The 20,302-nt window shown below is 57.9% G+C and overlaps 1 protein-coding gene and 2 non-coding genes across 5 annotated transcripts; 1 reads left to right on the top strand and 2 right to left on the bottom strand.

Moving 5' to 3' along the window:
* Nucleotides 1-258: 258 nt before the first annotated feature.
* Nucleotides 259-19,703, bottom strand: PIK3C2B (phosphatidylinositol-4-phosphate 3-kinase catalytic subunit type 2 beta). 3 transcript variants are annotated; one of them, XM_072355891.1, is made up of 33 exons: nt 19,538-19,703; nt 13,162-14,142; nt 12,495-12,595; nt 12,195-12,349; nt 11,959-12,079; nt 9,917-10,028; nt 9,628-9,707; nt 9,485-9,548; nt 8,874-9,020; nt 8,568-8,601; nt 8,059-8,254; nt 7,081-7,203; nt 6,256-6,423; nt 5,996-6,107; nt 5,779-5,921; nt 5,021-5,209; nt 4,765-4,858; nt 4,476-4,570; nt 4,213-4,393; nt 4,034-4,141; nt 3,860-3,952; nt 3,619-3,748; nt 3,225-3,361; nt 2,931-3,100; nt 2,634-2,790; nt 2,431-2,540; nt 2,133-2,334; nt 1,856-1,980; nt 1,667-1,784; nt 1,464-1,545; nt 1,270-1,376; nt 1,056-1,184; nt 259-866 (listed from the first exon to the last, which is right to left on the bottom strand). In XM_072355891.1, the coding sequence occupies exons 2-33, from the start codon at nt 14,074-14,076 to the stop codon at nt 678-680; spliced, it is 4,887 nt and encodes a 1,628-aa protein (XP_072211992.1). In that variant the 5' UTR covers nt 14,077-14,142; nt 19,538-19,703; the 3' UTR covers nt 259-677. The 3 variants fall into 3 exon arrangements, with proteins under 3 accessions (XP_072211992.1, XP_072211990.1, XP_072211991.1); XM_072355889.1 differs by lacking the exon at nt 19,538-19,703 and adding an exon at nt 19,075-19,177; XM_072355890.1 differs by lacking the exon at nt 19,538-19,703 and adding an exon at nt 18,839-18,933.
* Nucleotides 19,704-19,844: 141 nt separating this feature from the next.
* On the top strand, nt 19,845-19,917 carry TRNAK-UUU (transfer RNA lysine (anticodon UUU)). Its single transcript has one exon. It is a non-coding gene; the product is annotated as a tRNA-Lys (tRNA).
* Nucleotides 19,918-20,154: 237 nt separating this feature from the next.
* On the bottom strand, nt 20,155-20,227 carry TRNAK-UUU (transfer RNA lysine (anticodon UUU)). The gene has a single exon. It is a non-coding gene; the product is annotated as a tRNA-Lys (tRNA).
* Nucleotides 20,228-20,302: the final 75 nt, after the last annotated feature.

The raw sequence follows: 20,302 nt of genomic DNA on the forward strand, positions 1-20,302 counted from the left end.
CAGCCGTGCTACAGCCAGGAGGGTCCCACAGGCTGGGGAGGGGGGTGAGGGGGGGTGTTGCCCCGTGCCACCTCCCCCCCCTTCAGGCCCTCTCCCTTTCCATACAAGTCTTTACAACTTTTAATATAAAGTTTAAGTTCATTATTCTCGATCCTGAGAAACATTTCGTCCGTTTACGGAGCTCTCGCTGTAAACAAAAGCACCACAGGCACCAAGCCTGCATCCCAGCGCAAGGGACCAGGTAGGGGGGGTGGGGGGGGGGGGAAAGAAAGATGGCCGTGCTCCCCAAGGGGTGTTTGGTGGGGGTCCCCCATTTCAGGATGGGTTCCCACCGTGCTGCTCTCCTTTGGAAGCAAATCCCCTGCGCTGGGAACGGCCCCGATGGCATCAAAGTAAGGGAATGGATGTCCCCCCAAACCAACCTTGGTGATGCCATCGCCCCGGCGCCCGGCCGCGCGCTACGCGTTGTCATTAAAAAACATTAAAATACAGATTATCCCAAAGGAAGAAATAAACCCCCCCCCCTGAAGCTCCCTGACACTCCACCCCTCCCCCACACCCACCCCAACCCTCAGCATTGCTCCCTTGACACAAGGTAAACTTAAAAAAAGAAGATGTCTAACGGCAGCTCTCGGTCCCTTTGGGCACCTTTTGGCACCGGTGCCCATTCCTGGACCTCAGAGTGTGCCGTGGCCACGGGATCCAAGGGCAAACCACCCCATCTTCTCCTGTGCCAGGTCGAGGTCCCGCAGGCGGATGCCGACCTCCCCAAGGAGGATGTTCTCCCAAAAGCCTTCCTCGCTCAGCACGCTCAGCCGCAGCTCCCGTTGCTGCAGGTCACCCCGAGGCACCCCATCATAGACCAGCTATGGGAACAGAGCGGGGCAGAACCTCAATCACAGACTCCAGTTGTTCCCCCCATCATCTCCATCCCCATCACCATCCCCAAATATCATCACCCCCGTTGCCATTCCCATTCTAATCCCCATTGCCATCCCCAAATATCGTCACCCCCGTTGCCATTCCCATTCTAATCCCCATTGCCATCCCCATACCATTTCATTATAGGTAGGGTTGCAGGTTTTCCGGGCCACTTTGGTTTTCCTCTTAGTGGTTTTCTGAGGGTCAGGCAGCAGGTAGGTCTTGACGTAGGGGTCAGGGTCATTGCCATCCTGGAGGGGCTGCTGCAGGACACAGCATGGGGCACTCTGTCAGCCTGGCAATGGGGTCAGATCCTGTCCCATCACCACCAGGACACTGCGCACCTACCAGCCCCCGGATGTGCATCACCATGATGAAGAGCTTGTTGTTCTTGTAGGAGATGGAGAGCTTCACCTCCCCGCCAACCTTCCCCAGGGGACGAGCCCATGTGGTGTCTGGAGAGGAGGAGGAACAGAGGAGGGGAGCAGGAGGGACACGGAAGGGCCATGGAGGGGATATGGGGCTCACTCCAGCCCACCTACCTGCTGGCTTTGGGGCTGGGTTGGTGCCGGCTGCCTTCTCATCCCTGGGCAGCGGGTGGAAAAAGGTGTAGATGAGGTCACACTGCAGAGCAAGGAGGGGGTTGTTACCAGTGCTTTACATGCCACATTTGCCCCCCGTTTCTATTCAAGTTATCTTCACCAACACCCCCAGCCCACCCTCCCGTGGTCCCCCAGCCCCGTACCTCAGCCACCTCCGGGGCAGCATGGATGAGGTGCCAGATGTAGCCATTGAGTTCTTCTTTCCTCCTCTCAGCCACTGCCTCTCCTCGTGACCGGCCAATAATGAACCTGCTGGGGAAGCTGTCAAAGGACACAGACACTCAGTGACCCTGCAGGGTATTGGAAGCCCCCATTGCCAGGGCTGGGTGTACCTGGGCAGCAGTGAGGAGGGGAAGAGCAGGCGCAGTTTGTTGTGCAACTCCTGGAACTCCTCAAAGGTGCGTTGCACGAAGGTCACCTCGCTTGGGCTCTCCCGCTTCACCTTCACCACGTAGGTCTGCGGGGAGTTGGGGCTGTGATGTGGGATGGAGGCAAAAGGATGCCCCATACCCAGCCGTGTCAGGGAGTCAGGGGCAAAGAACACTCCAGGACAGAGAGAGTTGTTCCTCTGCCCATCTCTTCAGGCTGTCCCCAGCCATCCCCACTCACATAGCCCTTGCTGGGGTTGAAGACCCTCTCATGGCGGCAGAGGAAGACATCACAGATCCGGCCGGATGTCTTGATGGTGTGTGTGCGAGGGGCAAAGGAGAGGGTTGGGCGGGCATCAGAGCCTGTGAACTTCATCTGTGCCAGGTTGTGAATGAAGAAGTTGAGCTTGGTGGCCACACTGCCCAGGCTGGACTCAATCAACCTGCAACAAGGCCATGTGTTAGCATGGAGGCACTTGGCCAAGAAGCAGTTGGTGGCCATGCTTCTCTCCTGAGGGTCACCAACCCGCATCCTATACCTGGTGAAGTAGGTGGTGGCATCAGCATCAGTGTCCTGAGGCCTTAGTGCATCGTAGACATATTTGAGGTCCTCCAGGTCGGAAAGTTCAGGGATGCCACAGGACAGCATCTGGGCAGGGAAGTGAGGGTGAGGGTAGGTGGTGAGATGAGGATGCATCCCCCACCCACCCCATGGCCCTTCTGAGTGGTCCCAGGTTCTCACCAGCCCCAGAAGGTTGAGGAAGAGATGGGTGTGCTTGCGGATCAGGTTGTAAGCCTGGCAGCACAGATCGACGAAGTCATGGAAGCGGCTAGAGGGCTTGTCTCCACCATTGATAACGTATGCCATGTCTGAGGTGAAGACAAATGGAGCCCGGTCCCTGCATTGGGGGTACAGAGTGAGCACAGAGGCACAAGGAACTTCACCCATAAAATCAGGAGGAGCCCCAGTGTTAAGGAATCACAACCCCGTGTGGATAATTGCAGTGAGAAGGAAGGTGAGATGAGAGGCATTCCTCACCTCTTGATGTTGCCAAACATCTGAGCGTGGCCCAGGAACCTGCCAAAGTCAATGTGAAACATGTGGCCAGTGGTCTTGAGCATGATGTTGTCATTGTGCCGGTCACAGATCCCCAGCACGTAGGTGGCCACGCAGCAGCCAGCACAGGAGTAGATGAAGTTCTCCACAGCCTGGAAAGGATGGAGAGATAGGGAAATGTGGGGCAGCTCATCTTCACCGCTCCCCCCATGAGATGTATATCATCCCTGGAGAGGTGGAGATGCAAAGCAGGGACCCTGCCAGGCTGCTCCTCACCTTCTCATATTCATCCTCCTCGGGGTTGTGTTTCTGCAGCCAGTCAGCCAGCGGCCTGTCCTTAAAGGAGCCCGTCACACCGTGCTCCACCTGGATTTTACGTAGGGTCTCGGCGTTGGGGATCATCTCCACCATGCCTGGCAGCCAAGAAAGCAAGGTGAGACCTGTCCTTCCCACACAAAGGGAGCACCAAGAGCCCAGCACCCTTCTATCACCAACCCTGAGGTGACTGTCTAGAAAGTCACATTCCTACAGACCAGCTGGAGGGATCAAACCCAACAGTGGCTCAAAGCAACCCATGGTGGCTTCCGTCTACAAAGCCCTATGGCTTCCCATGCCATTGCCAATCTGAGAGCATCACAACTTGGTGACCGATGCCCTGATGCTGGCTTACCTCGTCCACGGCCCGTGGAGAAGCAACGGAAGATGACCATGCGCATGTCCAGCCCCTCCTGCACCCAGATTTTGTTCATGATCCGGATCATCTGCAATGTCAGCATGTCCTGCCGCAGATCATCGCCACACTGCAAGCCCATAGGGAGCCATCAGACCAAGGGTGCCAAGGGAAGAGCATCCCTCTGGGAATGGAGAGATGCTGTGTTGTGGTTTGAGCAGTACGGGGAGGATGAACTCACCTTGAAGATGACCCGGATATTTTCTCCAAGGGGATCAACGTTCTGGAAGGAGAGCTTCAGGGGGACGGCGTTGGAGTTGAAATAGGAGCAATCCTGCCGCAGGGGAAAGAGAAGGCAGCTCATCAGGGATAGGTGGCTCCAAGCAGGTGATGATACCCCAAGCCCAGCACTCACCCGGGGCACAATCCCCTTCACCAGCAAGCTGGGGCTGAGCGGCAGCCGGCACGACCCATTAGCCTTGAAGAACTGCTTCACTTCCTCCAGCCCCTCACGCAAGATGCCCTATGGGGAGGGATATTGAGAGACTGAGACCTGGTTGGACCCTGTAAGACCCCACAGACCCCAACACCCACCTGGCGTGCTGATGGCGCAGCATCCCGAACTTGTTGGGCCAACCTGGCCAATGTATTGACCAGCAGGCACTGCCGGTCAAACTCCTCCCGCAGCCCCTTCCCACAGCAGCACAGCAGAGCTGCCAACAGGTACTGGTAGCGGATGCTGAACTGGGAGTCTTTCAGGCCATCCTTCAGCAGCCTGCCCACGGCACAAGCATTGTGGGGTCAGGCCCATCCTGGAACCCCCCCCCCCAGCCCTCTCTTGGTCCCCTCAGACTCACCAGAAGAAATAGTGGGTGATTTTCAGGTCACAGATTGCTCGCTTCATAAGGAAGCGCACCAGTGGGCTGTCCAGGTAGCACTCATACTTCAAGGCCTGGATTAGGGGAAGAGAAAATAGTTCTGGGGTGCAGCAGAACCAGCACATGCCCCAAGCTGTGTTCTGGTCCAAGCATGCACCCAATGCTGCATATCTATCCTGGCATTACACATCGCCAACCCAGCACACATCCACTTCTGCATCCCAACCCCAGTGTGTATCCCATGCAGCACCCTCATCCCGGAACACACCTGGACCAACTGGGGCAGGTAGTCCAGCAGCTCTGTGTCAGAGATGGAGTCGATCCACTGCACGGCTGTCCTCCTCACCTCCTGGTCTGGGAACCTACATAGGGTAGTTGTCACATAGACAGCATAACCCCATGAGATGGCCACACACCCCCCAACAAGGACATGACACCAATGGGGTTGGATGCTCCACCAAGCGGGTACCGAAGCCCACAACCTGCAGCACACATTGCCCCGTGTCCATGCAACAGAGACTTACGTGGCATGAAGGAGCCCCAGGGCATCCTGGTGGCTCATGTAGGTCCACTGGCTCAGCAGGGCATAGATGTCAGGCAGGCAGGCCCACTCCCAGCTGGGTGCACTGGCCAGCAGCATGGGCAGTGAGCCGGGTGCTGCGTGGCAGTAGTAGCGCTTCTCCCACAGCCGTTTGCGGTCTGCATCTGTCAACCTGCAGCAGCAAGCAAGGGGGGATGGCAAAGCCTGGGCGTAGCACACAGCTCCAACACCACCATGCATGGATAAAACCCTCTATAGCCTTAAGAGAGCTGTTGGATGGGGCTGTGCCATGTTGCATGATGCTGGGTGCTCCCCTGGTCCCAGGGTAACCCATCATGAGGGTGACTGAGCTGCTGCAGGAACCTCACACCAGCTTGCCTGGCCTTGCACCAAGATGTTTGGCAGGCAGAATTAGTGCTGTCAGTGGGTACTGGAGGGGTGTCTGTCAGTGGGGACACATCCACCACTGCTGTCGTGCTGTGTGGATCCAGGCACTGCTGCTGACACCCAGTCCTCCCTGTTTATAGCAGCAGCAGACGCCGGCCGGCTCAGCAGCACTGAGCAGCGCAGCTCCACCAAACCCCAAACTCATCCTCCAGCCCCAGCTGCTTCCCCAGACCAGCTGCTGGAGGCAGGATCAGGCCCCCAGATGCCCCCTGTGCATGCAAGCCAATGCTGGCAAGAGCTCAGCTGAGACCCCCCCCCAAGGAAGGACGGTGCCGATCAACCCCCATTGCTCACCAATAGAGCGATTTCTTCTGCATCGCCTCCCGCAGCCTGCGCTGATCCTCCTCACCCAGGCTGCCAAATTCGTACTTGGGGCTCACCTCGGCCGCCAGCGGGCTCACAAACTTCACGTCGAAGGCAGAGGTGGGGAAATCAATCTGGGACAAAGGATGGGTGGGTGAGTGAGCGAGGCTTTGGCACCCCCTCCGGTGCCCCCACTGCTGACACCCACCTGCAGGATGACGCTGTCAGGCTGGTTGAAGTTGGGGGCACTTGATCTGGCTCTGGAGTTGTCCTGGGTCGCCGGCCACAAGCCCAAAAGTTTTCTCCCGCAGGTCAGGACCCTGGAGGAGAAAGGGGAAGCTATTTGGGGGGTTGCTCCCCTGGGGTTGGGGTGACACCGCTGCGGCGATGCTGCATCCCCACACTAAGCCCTTGGGGACCCTCACAGCCCACCCTGGGGTGCCCGTGGTGGTTGGACACCCTACGCACTGCCTGAAGTTGAAGAGCGGAGTGGTGACCCAGCCCAGAGCCTCAGGGACCCGCCGCTGCTTGTTGGTGTCAGAGGAGCTCCCCGGGGGAGGGACGGGCACGGCGAAGAGTGTGACGCTGAGCAGCGTCTCCCGCGGCAGTCGGTTCACCTGGACGGGGAAGCAGATCCTACAAGAGAGCAGTCAGAGCCCCACGGCACGGATCAGCCCTGGCCCCCTACCTCGGAATGCCAACAGAGCTCAGCAAACGCCTTTGCTGCTGGCACTGGGGGTGCCACGTGCACACATACGTCATGGGCATAACCCCCCCACGTTGGACAGAGCCGGCTGTTCCCATGCCTCTGCTTTGTCCAAGGTAGGTGATATGGGGGACACTGCACACTGACCTCGTCCCAGCTTCTCTCCCTGTCAGTGTGAGGGTCCTCAAGGAGCTCAGGGCATCCTGCCCACAGGGTGGGCAAAGGGATGGGTGGGACGGGCAGAGGGGATGGCTACCACTGGACACACGTCCTTCAGGAGCACAGGCGCCTTCTAAAATTACCCCGTTCCCATCCCCACCTCTTTGCAAATGCCAGACATGGCGAGGGCTCAGCACAGCCTCCCTGCCTGCTCCCAGGGCTATTTTGGGAGCAGATCCCCTTTCCCGGGTGCAAACAGGAGGTGGAGGACTGGCGCCAGGGGCAGGTGCTATTCCTGGGGATGACATAAGAGCTTCCATAACCCAAAAACTGGGGAGAGGCACAGAGAGGAGCTGCTGGAGGAGGTAGTACGGATGGGGACGGCACCGGGTACCCATGCCCACCCCACAGCCAGGGCGCTGCCTTACTGCTGGTCCCATATGATGAGGTGGAAAAGGTACTTGTAGACGTGGGCCTTTCTGGTGTGCAGGGGGCTGCACAGCTCCTTACCACCGTGCGTGATGGAGCAAGAGAGGTAGAAATCTTCATAGCTGCAAGGGGAGCAAAAGAAATGTGAGCGGGGGGAGCAGCCACAGCTCTGAGGGTGCTTGGGGTTCACTTAACCAAAGGGGAAACCTCACAGCAGTGGGGTTGGGAGGAAGGGGGGGTGCAAGGAGGAGGCTTGGATATGTTCCCATGGCTGGCCACACTCTAATGAAGCCCCTCCACAAGTGGCTCGCCCTCCCCAGCTTTGCACAAGGGGTGGGGGGGTGGATATGGAGCCAGCAGCCCCTCTCCTTCCCAGCCCCATCACCATATGGCATCGTGCATACCATCACAAGGGGGGCTGCCGGGGGGGGTTGGGGGGTCCTGCCATGTGGCAGGTGCCGAGCGACAATCCGGGGAGGGCTGCGGGGTGCTGGAGGTCAGGGGATGTCGGCATTTCCCAGGCTACAGGCTTTGTTCAGAGCCAGTCACCAGGGGGAATACATTAAAGACAGGACAAAGGCGAGGGGTCCCCGGCGGGGCGGCTGCAGCCGATGCTGCTGCCTCACACACCCTCCCCATGGTGGGCTCCTGGACTGCCACCGTCTCCCCTGCATGAGGCTGAGAGTGGGCACGGGCATTGGGGCCATCTGTCACATCGCCAGGGAGGCTGTGAGCCCAGGAGTGACGCTGCAGCTTTAGTTGGAGAAGGAGAGCAGCACAGAGCCCGTGCCATCCGCCTGCACCATGCAAGCACTGCTCACTGCACGCCGAACGTGGCTCATAATCCTGTCCTTGGGGTGCCTTGGGGTGGTTTAGCTTTTATGCTGAATATTGAGCATGCTAGAGATGGAACTAAATGGATCTGAGCCTCAGGTTATGCATGTTGAGGCTGAGCAAGGTCCACGTGGCCGCCCTACCTGGCAGCCCAGGTGATGGGGATGCGGTGCGTGGCGTAAACAGTGAAGGAGAGTGGGCAAGAAAGCAGGCGAGCCTCCTGCACCACGCCGTGCTCCCGGCTCCATTGCACAGCTGTCTGGAAGTCAGCATTGAAGGTGCTGCAGTAAAGCCCCACCAGGTCCAGGATGGCAGCTGTCAGGCTCTCCACGATCCTCTCTGCAGGGGAAAAAGGAGAGGGGTGATACAGAGCTGTCCCAGACCTGCAGCCCTGTTGTGTCTTATAGGGCCCTAAAATGGGGCTGGGATGCTGGGGGGGAACCCTGAGCAGTGCTCTGCTCTGGGGCATGAGGTGGAAGTGCAGGAATTGCAGGCTGAGCTGATGGGGAGGAACAATAGGCATGGCCTCTTTTCTTAAGAAGGGTTTCAAACCCATTTTCGGCCTTAATAATTGAGGAGGAGGAGGAGGGGTTTGAAGCTTAAAAGCACCGAGAAGTTCAATCCAAAAGGGGAAGGAGGAGAATTGAAATACCTCGATTTTCCCTCTTGGCCAGAACATTTGGATCCTGCAGAGGAAAAAAAAAAGAAAGAAAAGAAAACCACAAGAGCAATATCAGCATGAGCCCTGCGAGTCGCTGTGGCCAGGAGAGGCTCTCCAAGCCAGCAGCTTTACGTAAGCAGCCGGGGTGAGCACCAAGGTCCTGGCCCTTCAGCTGCTGCCTGCTCCCAGCTATTGAGGAATTTTCCACGTGGTGTAAAGGAAAGGAGTGAATGGGATCAGCCTGTAATTGGGCTTTCTCTCTGCATCTCCCACCCCTTTGGTCTACTCGGCTCTTACCTTCTGGATTTTGGGTTGCATGCGGGACGGGCAAGGGGGCATCTGGTTGAGGGCTGTTGTGATTTCCTGCGACTCAACGGCAGCCAGGGCATTGCAGATGGCCATGACCGACTGGATCACCCGCTCTGCCTTCAGTGGGAAGTCTCCCTGTGGGGCAGAGGGAGGCTGAGCAGGGCTCAGAGCCAAGGCAAAGTGGAGCCTAGGTCCTTTGGGGAGGCTGCAGCAACAGGGCACGGGGCAGGGAGCAACATCTGCACCCTCCTGTGCATAGGTAAATACCAAGAAGAGGAATAAATGCTGCCCTCAGTCTTCATAGCAGCTCCCCAGCTTGCTAAACACCATATACAGTGAGTGCATCAGCCTGTGCCTCAGTTTCCCCTCGTTTTCTAGCCTTCGGAGAAGCACCCTTAGAGCCCCATCACAATGCTGCTGGGATCCAGAGGAAAATGGGAACCCACTCTTTTGTGGCTGTGCTGCCCTCTTGGGTGTGTGGCAGCCCCCTGGGCACAGGGATTGAGGGTGGGATGGGATGGATCTGTGCATGAGCACTGAGCAATGCTCAGAGGATTGGATCCACAAGGAGAAGATGCTGCACCCCCAAAAGCACTCACCTCAGCTGCCAGGAATGTATCCACCTCATTGTGGAAGGTGTCGAAGAGGAGACTCAGGGCCTGCCTGGGGGACAGAGAGCAGAGCTCAGCCCTGTGCAGAATGTGGACAGCATGGGGGCTGTGCTCACCATGTCCCACCCTACCTGCTGATGGTCTGCTTGATAGGCCTCTCCTGTAGGTGGATGTAGTGGTTCAGGGTGGAGGGGCTTTGGTCATCGCTGGCCTGGAGAAGGAGAGAAGCTGTGCCATGTGCTGTGCCATCCCTCCTGCCCCTCTTCTCACCATGGAACCCTCCCCCCCTTCACCAGGTTGGCTGGGAGCTCCAACATTGGAACTTGCACTTGGCCATTAGCTAACCCCTAACCCAGCAAAGCATCCCTGAGGGCAGCAGGAGTGCAGGGTTCAGGGCAGGATCCCTGTGCTGGAACCCACCGTCCGGGCCAGGTCGCTGCGCACCGCCTTCCTCCTCATCAGCTGCAGGCGGATATCGATGTCAAACTTCCTGCAGTGCTGGATGTACTCATGGCTCCCCAATGCGTGCTTGCTGTGGGGACACAAACAACAGGCTCATTGCACAGCCCCTCTCCACCTGGGAGGAGAATCCCCCCCCAACTCCAACCCTATGCTAACACCCTGTGGCTGAGCATGGTCAAGGTTTGGCTGTGCTTCCTTTGCCTGCAAAACATTTCACAGGGTTGCCGTGCTAGGAAATCCCTAAGAATATACTATTGTTTTTCCTCCTTCCTCTGTACCCTCCATAAAGCTGTGGCTAGTCCTGCTGGGAGCAGGCATGGAGGAGGCTGGCTAGAAGCCTGGCACCATGGGCTACTGCAGAATGGGAAAGGCCCACATTAGGAGCTTGCTGTACAGCCTTGCTTTCTTTGCCAGCTTCGGAGTAGAATGAACCAATTCAGCCCTTGCTGTCACCACTGGGCACAGTGCCTCAGGGCGGGCAGCACATCTGCAGGCTCAATGGCAGGATGGAGTTGCAATGGCAGGATGCAAGGGGGGGAGGGGGTGGTAGGGCTGCAGGGGATGGGGACATGGAGCCCCAGTCACTGTGTGGCCATCAGCACTGGGCCCTGCCCTGCTGCAGGAGGATGGGGAGGAGGCACTGCAGGAAGCCTGGCTGAGGCAGCAATGTGCCCTTATCGCATAGGGCCAGCATCCTGAGCACCCCACCCTGGGATGCTCAGCCCGGCCCTGCCTTTCTCCTGCACCTTGCAAATGTAAGTTGGCAAAAAGCACCAGCAGCTCGGGCTGGTTTGGAGAGCTTGAGTGCCCAACTGGCTCCGCATGGAGGGTCTTGGCACTTCCAGCACCTCCTCTGCTGGGGGAAGATGTGGAAAGAAAAGGCCGACAACAAAAGGGCTTTATTTCCCAGGGCTTTCTCAAAGCTCCTTTGAGGGCTGTGGGAGATACAGGAGCTGCCCTCTGGGGATGGGCTGTACAGCTCAGGATGCCTCCAGCTGGGATACCAGGGAGGACAACACAGCTGCGACCACTTTCCAAATGGAGAAGTTAAATAGAAATGAGGGGATTCGCTTTAAATCACCCAGGAATCCTCCAGCAGAGCCCAGGATGGACCCACAGCCCCACCTGTCTGCCTGAGCAGCATCCACCCTCAAAAGCCCTGCCTTCCTCTTTAAAGTGCAGGCTGTAAAAAAAAAGATGGCAAAGCACCATCCTTTTGTTTGGTGCAAATCCCATTTTTTTTTCCAGCTAGGGCTGCTTCTAGTTAAGCCTCATTAGAGAAAACAGAGAACATCTTGCTGACAACGACAGCATTTCCAGCACTGCAATGCTATAAGGTACTGAGGGGCAATGAAACTGCTGTGTGCGAGCAACCCTGCTGCATCCATGCACACATACACATGTGTGTATGCACACTCATGCACAAAAGAACATATGCATGCTCTGCACCCTCTGTGCCAGTGCTGTGCAAGCTATTCTTTGCTGAACAATTCCCAGCTGCCCCCTTAGGGCCTAAAAGTGCAGCTCCTGGACCTCATGGCAAAGCTCCCATGATTTGAAGCAGCAAAGCCAGGCTGTGGGGCTGCTATCCAAGAAGAGCTGGAGCTGATTTGCTGCAGGCAGTCCTGGGAAGCACTGCGTGTGCCCATGAGTGCATGGCTGCTGCTGCCTCCATGCTGCACCTCGCTCTGGATGGAGCTTTCCCCAGCCATCAGATCCAGAACTGCAGCTTTCCTGCAGCAAAAGCAGTGCTGGGGGGAGCAATAAAGGAGTGACATGGCCGTTATTAATGCTCTCCCAAAAAGCTTTTTTGGCAGCTCCTCGGTCTTCAGGCCCTTCCCCAGGCTGCAGGCGCATGAGGCACATCTGACTTGTATCCTGCCTGGGGAAGGATGCTCCCAGCATGCTGGTTTTGGCAAGAGCACCGCAGCGGCTCAGGAGGCAGGGATTGACCCTGGCTATCCGTCCCCATGAGCACACAGTCCCTCTCCAACACTCACTTTTGCAAGAATTCCTCCAAGCCACAGAGCTTGAGCACAAAATCCTCGACGTCGACAGCGTGCAGCTCGTCGTGCGTGTAGCACAGAGTCTGGTAGATGAGCAGATCCACAGTGGAGGAGCCTATGGGGACAGGGAGCTGCAGTGAGCATCTCCAGGCTGCCACTGCCCCCAAAGCCTCCCACAACTCCCCCCCTGGCATTGCTGGGGGGCTGTCCCCACTTTGCAGCCCACTTACAGTCACAGGTGAAGGTGAGGGGCTCCCGCAGGCTGTCACATAGCACTGTCACCTTCAGGCTGATGCCATGTCCCAGGTGCTCAGGGCTGAGGCTGACAGCACTCCATACAAAGCCGGTCAGGGAATAGTCCTGGGGGCTGGAGCTGGACCGTAGCCTGAAGGCAAGGGGCAGGCTGAAGGGTGGCTTTATATTTCCCCCTCCAAATGCCTCCATTTGGGGACATCTCACAGAGCCCAGCAGCCCCAAGCAAGGGCTTGGAGTGCAGCAAGGGATGGCTCATACAAGCCCATGGTACTCACACATCCAGCATATGGCAGAAAGCAGCCACCTCCTCATCCCTCTCCTCCGACACCTCAAAGAGCTCATAGCCATTGGCTAAGGAGCGTGGTCTGGGGGGGACCTGCGGGTACAGCATGTGCCCATCAGCAACACTTGGGTGCTTCGTGCCTCCATCATCCCACCTTGTTTCAGCACAGCTTGGGAGCCTCATCCTGCCCAGCCATGCAGATGGACACCAGGATGCCAAGGGACCAACCATGGGACACTGGGGGCTGCGGCAGAGCCAAGCTCCCCCCACTCATGGGGGTCCCCAAGCCTCCACAGCTCTCCTGCAGCAAACAATGGCCCTGCTGTCAGAGCAATTAACCCAGCCAGCAGCTAACGGGAGGCAGAGAAAGACAGAGAACACAGCAGCCACTAAAGACCATTTTAATGCCCTTTTATAATTGGTTTCTGGCAGCGAGGAAGCTGAGAGTGACTTACATGGTCCCCACCAGCTGCATTGCTCACCCACCACAGAGCAGGGACCCAGAGGGAGCTGAGCTTGGGGGCACGAGCCCACTGCAGCCCCCCAGCATTCACTCCCCAGGCTCCTGGGGGCACAGCAGGGCTGGGAGCAAGGCGAGGAGATGAGACACAACCATCCTTCACCCTTTTGCCATCTATGGGGAGAGAACAACCCCTTACCGGGTCGGCAGAGATCCTGCGGTTCTTGTTGGGTGCCACATTCTTCCTGTTGCCAAAGCGGGAGATGTAGGTCCTTGGGGGGACCTGGGGGGGCATGGTTTTGCTCCGTGCCACCGGTTTACCGCTCGACTCCTTCTCAAAGATGCTCCTGCCTTCCTTCCAGCCGCGGGCAGCTTCCCGCAGCACCTGGGACTCATAGGTGGACTTCAGGTTGAGGCAGGTGATGGCATCGTTGATGCCCTCGTAGTCAGCCAGGCCGTAGGGATCCTCCTCGGAGATGCGGCGGGCGAGCAGCTTGCCACGGGGCTGCTCATGGGCTGAGAACATGTTGACATCCCTGTGCTGGGGTCCTTTGGAGGACGGTGGGGATCCCTTCCCCAGGTGCCGGCTGCCTTCGGGGTGGCTCCTCATGGAGTGCCGGGGGGGTAGAGGTGGCGGGGAGAGCTTTTTGGGGGATCCCCCATTGCTGTCAAGAGGTGAAGTGCCATTGAGGGGCTCCCCGAGGAAGTCCCCTTCAGAGCCATCAAAGATGTAGAGGTAGTCCCCGGCCAGCGGGGTCTTCAGCCAGGCTGGACCCTCTGTGCCGGTGGGTGCAGCATTGGGCCGTGGTGGGGGCATGGGGAGGCCCGGCGTCAGCCCCTCGGGCAATGCATTATTGCAGAGCGCAGGGTCGGAACCAGACAGGCCACGTGTCGCTTTGATCCCACTGCACCCATGGGTGTTTTCGGGCTCATCCCAAGAGATGAGGGGTGGCTCAGCACGTTGCTTGGCCCGGCTCTCCTCCTTGTCCTGCCGCAGACGTGACAGAGCATCGTACTCCATCTGCAGGGCCTCGGCCAACGCCAGCTCCTTGCGGCTGATGCCCACCGACTCCAGGGATTTCCAATGCTCTCCATTGCCACGCGTGGCGGACATCGCTCCGGGATCGCTTCCTAACCGTGCTCAGGGCTCAGGAGAAAGGCATGCTGCACCGCCGGCCACCTGGGTGAAGGGGAAAGGCAAGGGAAAAGGGCTTGGAGAGCTCGTTAAGGACCTAATGAGAGAGGAGAGAGAGCCAAAGGCCATGGGCGTGCACCCAGGGGTCAGTTTGGAACAGAGGAGCCCATCACAGATGGACACAGAGGGCTGGAGGTACAGCCCTTCCTCCCTATGAGCACAGAAAGGAAGTGTCAGGAGCTCGGAAGTGTGGTGGCTTAAGTGAAGATTTGGCAGCCCCCAGGCAGGTGGGGAAGGGCTGCTCGGCCCCACAGCTGTGGGGCTATTGCTGGATCTCCCCAAGGACAAAATAAGACACTGAGTGGGGAAGGCAGCGGGGCCAACGTTTGGGGTTGACTCAACACGTAACCCCGCTGCCCACATGGGCTTCACAGCTGCGTGGGGCCCTACAAGCTCACCGCGTGGCTTCAAGCTCCCTGGTAGCTATGGGAGCATCGCTGTGTTGGGGAAAACACAGCCTCCACCAGCAAAAAACTTTGGGAACAGAAGGGAAGAGCAGAGAGAAGAGCAAAGGAGAAAGGAAGGGGTGTCTGCAGCCCCTCCTGCCTTGCCTCCCACGGGATACTTATTTAGTTGGTATCACACATGGGCAGTGAGGCAGAACCCCCCCCCCCATCCTGCCCTGAGGGCTTTGCCCAGCACACGCTGCTTTCTGCCCACCCCAAGCCCCCAGGGACCCACGTGCAGCCCCAAACAGCTGCAAGCTCCCATTGCTACGTCCCCTGTGCCCACCAACCCAAGGGGCTTCAGGGAACAAGAAACACAGCCCAACCCTCCCAAGCAAACCCAGCGGATCCATCTGAGCCCCCCCCACATCCCCATCGAAGCCCACCAGCCCAAGGGAGGCGTTCAGAGCCATCTGCTGTGCATTAGCAGGGATGCTGATACATCCCCAGGGCCCCCAGCACTGCACAGCCTCCAAACCCAGAGACTTTGCAGAACTCAGCTGTATGCAGAGAGATGGAAAAGCCTGACTTGAAACCACCTTTCCGGCCCTGACCACGATATCAAAACCGCAACGACCGCAGAGCAGAGAACACAGAGATGGCTGCTCCTCCTGGCAAGGAATGGCCCTTCAAGGAAGGATTACCTCCTCTTCCCTGCCCAGCAAAATAAATGGTGAAGTGGATGTTAAACACAGAAGTGGAGTGAGCCCAAAGTCCCTGGAGCTGGATGTTCAGCACTTGTTGACTCCAGAGCTGAGAGCCAGCTGGGTGTTTTCTTGCTCCATCCAGGGCTCATGAGGCTCAGTGAGGGACAGACATGGGGTCTGCACTAAGCATGGCAGCCCAGGACATCCAAACTGCCCCCAGAGCCCTGAGCTACTCGGCCTTAAATGGACCAGATGGCTGCTAATGAGCCCAGCCCAGGCTTTGCCTGCTGCAAACACATTTGTTCCCTAAGACAGCAGGGACTCAACCCTCAGCATGGAGCTGGCTGCACACCTCGCTGCAAGCAGCTTTATGGAGGTGTCCACACTGTGGGGAGACAGCGATCCCCATCCTAGGGCAGCAAGCAATGCAAACCCACATGAAGGAGCCCCAGGCTCTACACTGGGGTTTGCTATGGGGCCGTTCCCACTGGACGCCTCCTCCACCCTATAGTTATTAGAGAAAGAAACTAGACAGGGCTGAGAGCTGCGGATGAGGACTCAGCCAGGGGACTCCAGAGGCAGAACTGAATTCCAGAGATGCAAACGAGCAGTTGGGTTTGTTTTTTCCCCCCCCCCTCCCTCTTTAAAATACCATTACTCGTCATATAGGGATCATTTTCCTTTGCCTTAGTCACCATCAGCCTCAGGAGAGCATTCGGTTGCTTCCCACCTTTCAGCTTTGCTGTGCTGAGTTCTTCCAGCACGTGGAGCAACCATGGAGGGGAAAGCACTTGTCCTGGGGATACCCGCAGCCCCAGAGCAGTGTCTGCTGGTTTAACTGGATTTTCTACATATTTTTACAGCAATCTGGGAGATTGCAGCCTTGTGGGGAACCACACGCAGACACCACATCCCTCGTGCTCCTGCCAGGAGCTGTGGCTCTTTGCTCTATCAGAGCAGCAAATAGAAGCAGCAAAGCAGAAGGATGTTTCCCCATCCAAACACCCCGAACCCACCTTCCCTCCGGATCTGACAAACACAAGCGCTGCCTCCATCTATCTGCCTTCATCCCACCTCCTATACCTGCATCCCCCATCCCAAGCACCGTGTGATGCTTTTGGTACATCTCTGGAGCTCTCTGCAATGCTCCCCTTTTACCCCAGGGACAATCCAAGCCCTCATACAAAGCATCAGGGTGGGAGGAGGGGAAGGAGATGGAGGTGCAGGGGGGGGGGGGGGGACCCATGCTCTTCCATCCCTCCCTCCCTTCCCCCTCGCAGGCAGCTGCATGGGAAGCAGATTGAAACAGCTGAAGCATTTGGGAAGACATCAAACAGCTGAGAACCAGGAGGCAAAGTGAGCCCTGGAGGGGCACCTCATTGGGTGTGGGAGCCGAGGGATGGAGGTTATGCCTATCAAGGGGAGACAATCCCTGCCCATTTATAATCCGGCAGAGGGAGGAGCAGCAGTGAGGAGGATAAAGCATCGAGCTTCACCTCTGGGGCTGCAGGTCCATCCATCCTGCTGCTGCTCCCACTGAACAGGGCCACGTTCCCAGCGTGTTACAAGCTGACAAAGCTTCTAGGATGTCTGGGATGCTCCCATGTCCAGAACCAGCCCCTCACAGCTCCTAAATGGGGCTCCCCATGCAGCTCTGCACACTGTCCTGCACACGCCAAGCCCAGCAAACGCCCTGAAAACAAACAATGCCGTTTGCCTCCCAACCTGTTGCCTTACAGCACGAGGAGTTTCTTCCTCTTTAGGCCTATGCGTGTCCTCCTATTAATAGCAGAGCAGAGCCCGGTGCAGTGCAAGCTCTCTGGTGGAGGCAGGATGTGAAATGGTCTGATGCCAAATGCTCTTCAAGCATTTTTGCTACGCATTTCCACCCTCGGGAGGAAATCCTGCCTGGGGATGATGGGTCAGGCTCAGGATGGGAAAACCCCTGACCTGAAGCAGCTAAAGAAGGGAGCTCTGTCCAGGATCCAGCCCATGCCCAGAGACATCAATGGGATGTCACACAGCCTTGCAGTGAGGTGTGACAGCCACACACCCACACAGGGACGTCGAACTTTGCCCAGCATCTGGTAGTAAAAGCGATGGGGACACGGGAAGGGACATGGGAGGGACGTTTCTGCACAGCCACCCACCACTTCTGCCCTCTGCTCTCCATCCCCAGGTGTACCTGTCTCACACCCAGGGTTGGGGTTTCTGAATTACTCAGCCTTGCCTCCTCCAATGCTCAGCACCCAAACCCAGGGCCGGGTTCTGTCTGTGCTCAGCATCCCCAGGGGATGCCTGCAGTGCAGGTTCACGTTTCCTATGCAAATCTCAGCTTCCTCAGTTCCCTCCAGCAGGGGCTGTTAGACACATGTTTATACATATATACACCCTGTGCAGCCCACAGTGTAAAGCACAGCAGTCCCAGTCTCAGTGACCCCCACTGCTCTCACACTGCCAGCCCAGCATCTCACTGGGAGGTGCTGGAAGCTGCAGCTGCCCCAGCTCTGCAGAGGGATCACTGTAGGATCACGAGCTGCATGTTCAGCTCCTGCAGCCACTGGGTTCCCCAGCATCCAGAGGACACACAGCACTCGGGTTGTGCCACCTCCCAGCTCTCTCCCATCGGGGTGTCAACCAGATCCAGCCCTGCGATGGGAACCGGTTTCCGTTCACCGCTCGGATTTACATCTCATGGGATTAAAACACAGCCTTGCAATGCCGGCCAGGCGTGCCCCGCTCCTCCCCAGCACCAAAGCACACGGAAACGCCTGGCTCGGGATGGGGCGGTGGTTGCAGCCTCACCCCCAGGGTGCTGGCAGCGGTCGTACATCGCTGTGTGCATCCAGGCAACGCACAGCGTGCACTCAAACTGCAGCGTGCCGAGGATGGAGAGGCGGCTCCTCGCTCCCTCGGCCCCAGCTTTCCTATTTCAAGCTCCGTATTTCGGGTGGTGCTGCTGAAATGAGGTGGGGCTGCACCTGCCTGAGGGCTCTGAGACCGGAGCATCCCATCTCCCTCACCCCATTGCGATCCATGCGATGTTTGCTTTCTCGATTTAGGAGGAAAAGATTGATTTTTTTTCTGCTAGTTCACCCCAGCCCCAGATCCTGCGAACAATCGCATCCGTGCTTGGCATATACACATGAATAGCTGCGGTTAAGTCAATACGTCTCCTTTGCTTAGGGGCAATAGCTCACATTTCTCTGGAGTTTACTGTTAAATACACGCATGAACGTCTTTGCAAGTTCAATATCCAGGAGCAAAGAGCATCCAGCCCAGCATCGTGAGAAGTACCTCCAGCACAGCGCGCTGCCTATGGCTGCACCGTGGGAAGGGCTGAGCCCTGGCTGCCCCCATCCCCATCCTGGAGTAGGGGGGGGGTGTTGCACTTTGACATCACGGCCGAGCACACGGAGCCCAGCGCTGCCTCTCGCCACCACTCACACCTGGCGACTTCGCGATCCGATGGGCACCGCTCCATTGTTCCGCAACGCACCCCACACACACAACTCCCCCCCCACCCAATTACACACTTTAAGGACGGGACCCCATCTCCGTTACACCCCCCCCCTCACCCTCCCTTACCTCGGCGGTCCTTCGTGCTCTACACCCCGCAGGGCAGCCAGGACCCGAAACACCTCCAGGACCCGAAGCACCTCCCCGCAGCGCTGCACACCGACCAGCGCGGATCAACGCCGCGAAGCGAATAAACCCCGGAGCGAGCTGCTAAACATCGCGGGACCGGCCTCCTCCCACCGCCCCCCAAACCCTCCCGCTCTCTGTTATGCTCCTCCGCTTCCAAAGCTGCATCGTAACCCTACCTGCATCCGAGCGGGCCCGGCGGGCAGCGCGGAGCCGCGCCGCGGCGGCGGCGGCTGCGGGCGGACGGAACGCGGCGGCGGCGGCGGCGGTGGTGGACAATGGGGGGGGCGCAGCGCGGCGCTGAGTGGCGCCATCTCGCGGCGGTCCGCGGCATTGCACGGAGCGGGGCCGGCCCCCGTGCTGCGTTCAGCCCGAGGGATGGAGGGGATGCTCTGCCCCCCTTCCCCCTACCTCCTCCCCCCCACCCCCTTTTTCCTCGCCCCCTTCCCAATCCAAAAGCACGTTGAGTGCACGTCAGCAGGGAGCTGTAAAGAGGGTGAGAGCACCCCATAACCCACGGTGGATGGGGCTGGAGGTGGGGGGGGGGAGAGGAGAGCTCAGAACCATCTGCACGCTGTGGGTTGGTGTGAGAAACATCGCGGCTGGAGCTGCGGTTTGGGTTTGCCGGTAATTGACACTCACTGTGCAGCCGGCTGCCACCGAGTGTGGATTGAGGTTGATTCCAGGCTCTTGTTTCCTGGTCAATCGCAGTCAAAGAGTCATAAGGGGTTGAAGATCAGCCAGATCAATTCCCCTCTTCCAGCTCAGGTTCCTTAGAGTAGGAAATCCCAAGGATAAGGGAGGTTGTGCAGCGCTGCTCTGTGCCGCCGCCGCCTTTGGGTTACGCTGCATAGAGGCGAAGGGGCTGCGGGGGGGGGTTGGAACACAGCGGGTTTAAAGCACGGACACAGCGGAGCCTTATGGATGCACGGAGGGAGCTTTGCTAAGAGCCCGGATAGCTCAGTCGGTAGAGCATCAGACTTTTAATCTGAGGGTCCAGGGTTCAAGTCCCTGTTCGGGCGGGTGAGTTCCTTTTTATTTTCGTTTCCTTTTTCAATTCGTTTCTTTTTTATTCCACAACCCCAGCAGAAGCTCTCCTGGCCATTTCTGCCCTTCGAAAACATTTAATATAGGGTAGGAGAAGCAACTTCCTCTCCTGGAGTCTCAGCCGCAGCCCTTAGAGAAGGAAAAAAAAAGCAAAGAAGAAAAACAGAAAGAAAAAGCAGCCAAATCCCACAGAGAAAACACAAAAGTCGCAGCGCCCGAACAGGGACTTGAACCCTGGACCCTCAGATTAAAAGTCTGATGCTCTACCGACTGAGCTATCCGGGCTCTGTTCGCCGCCTATTGACGCCACTTATATCACCGCGGTAGTGAGTCAACACAGCGCTGTGCTGGGCTATACAA

This window comes from Excalfactoria chinensis, chromosome 23 (genome assembly GCF_039878825.1).
Source record: "Excalfactoria chinensis isolate bCotChi1 chromosome 23, bCotChi1.hap2, whole genome shotgun sequence".
Taxonomy (NCBI): Eukaryota; Metazoa; Chordata; class Aves; order Galliformes; family Phasianidae; genus Excalfactoria; species Excalfactoria chinensis.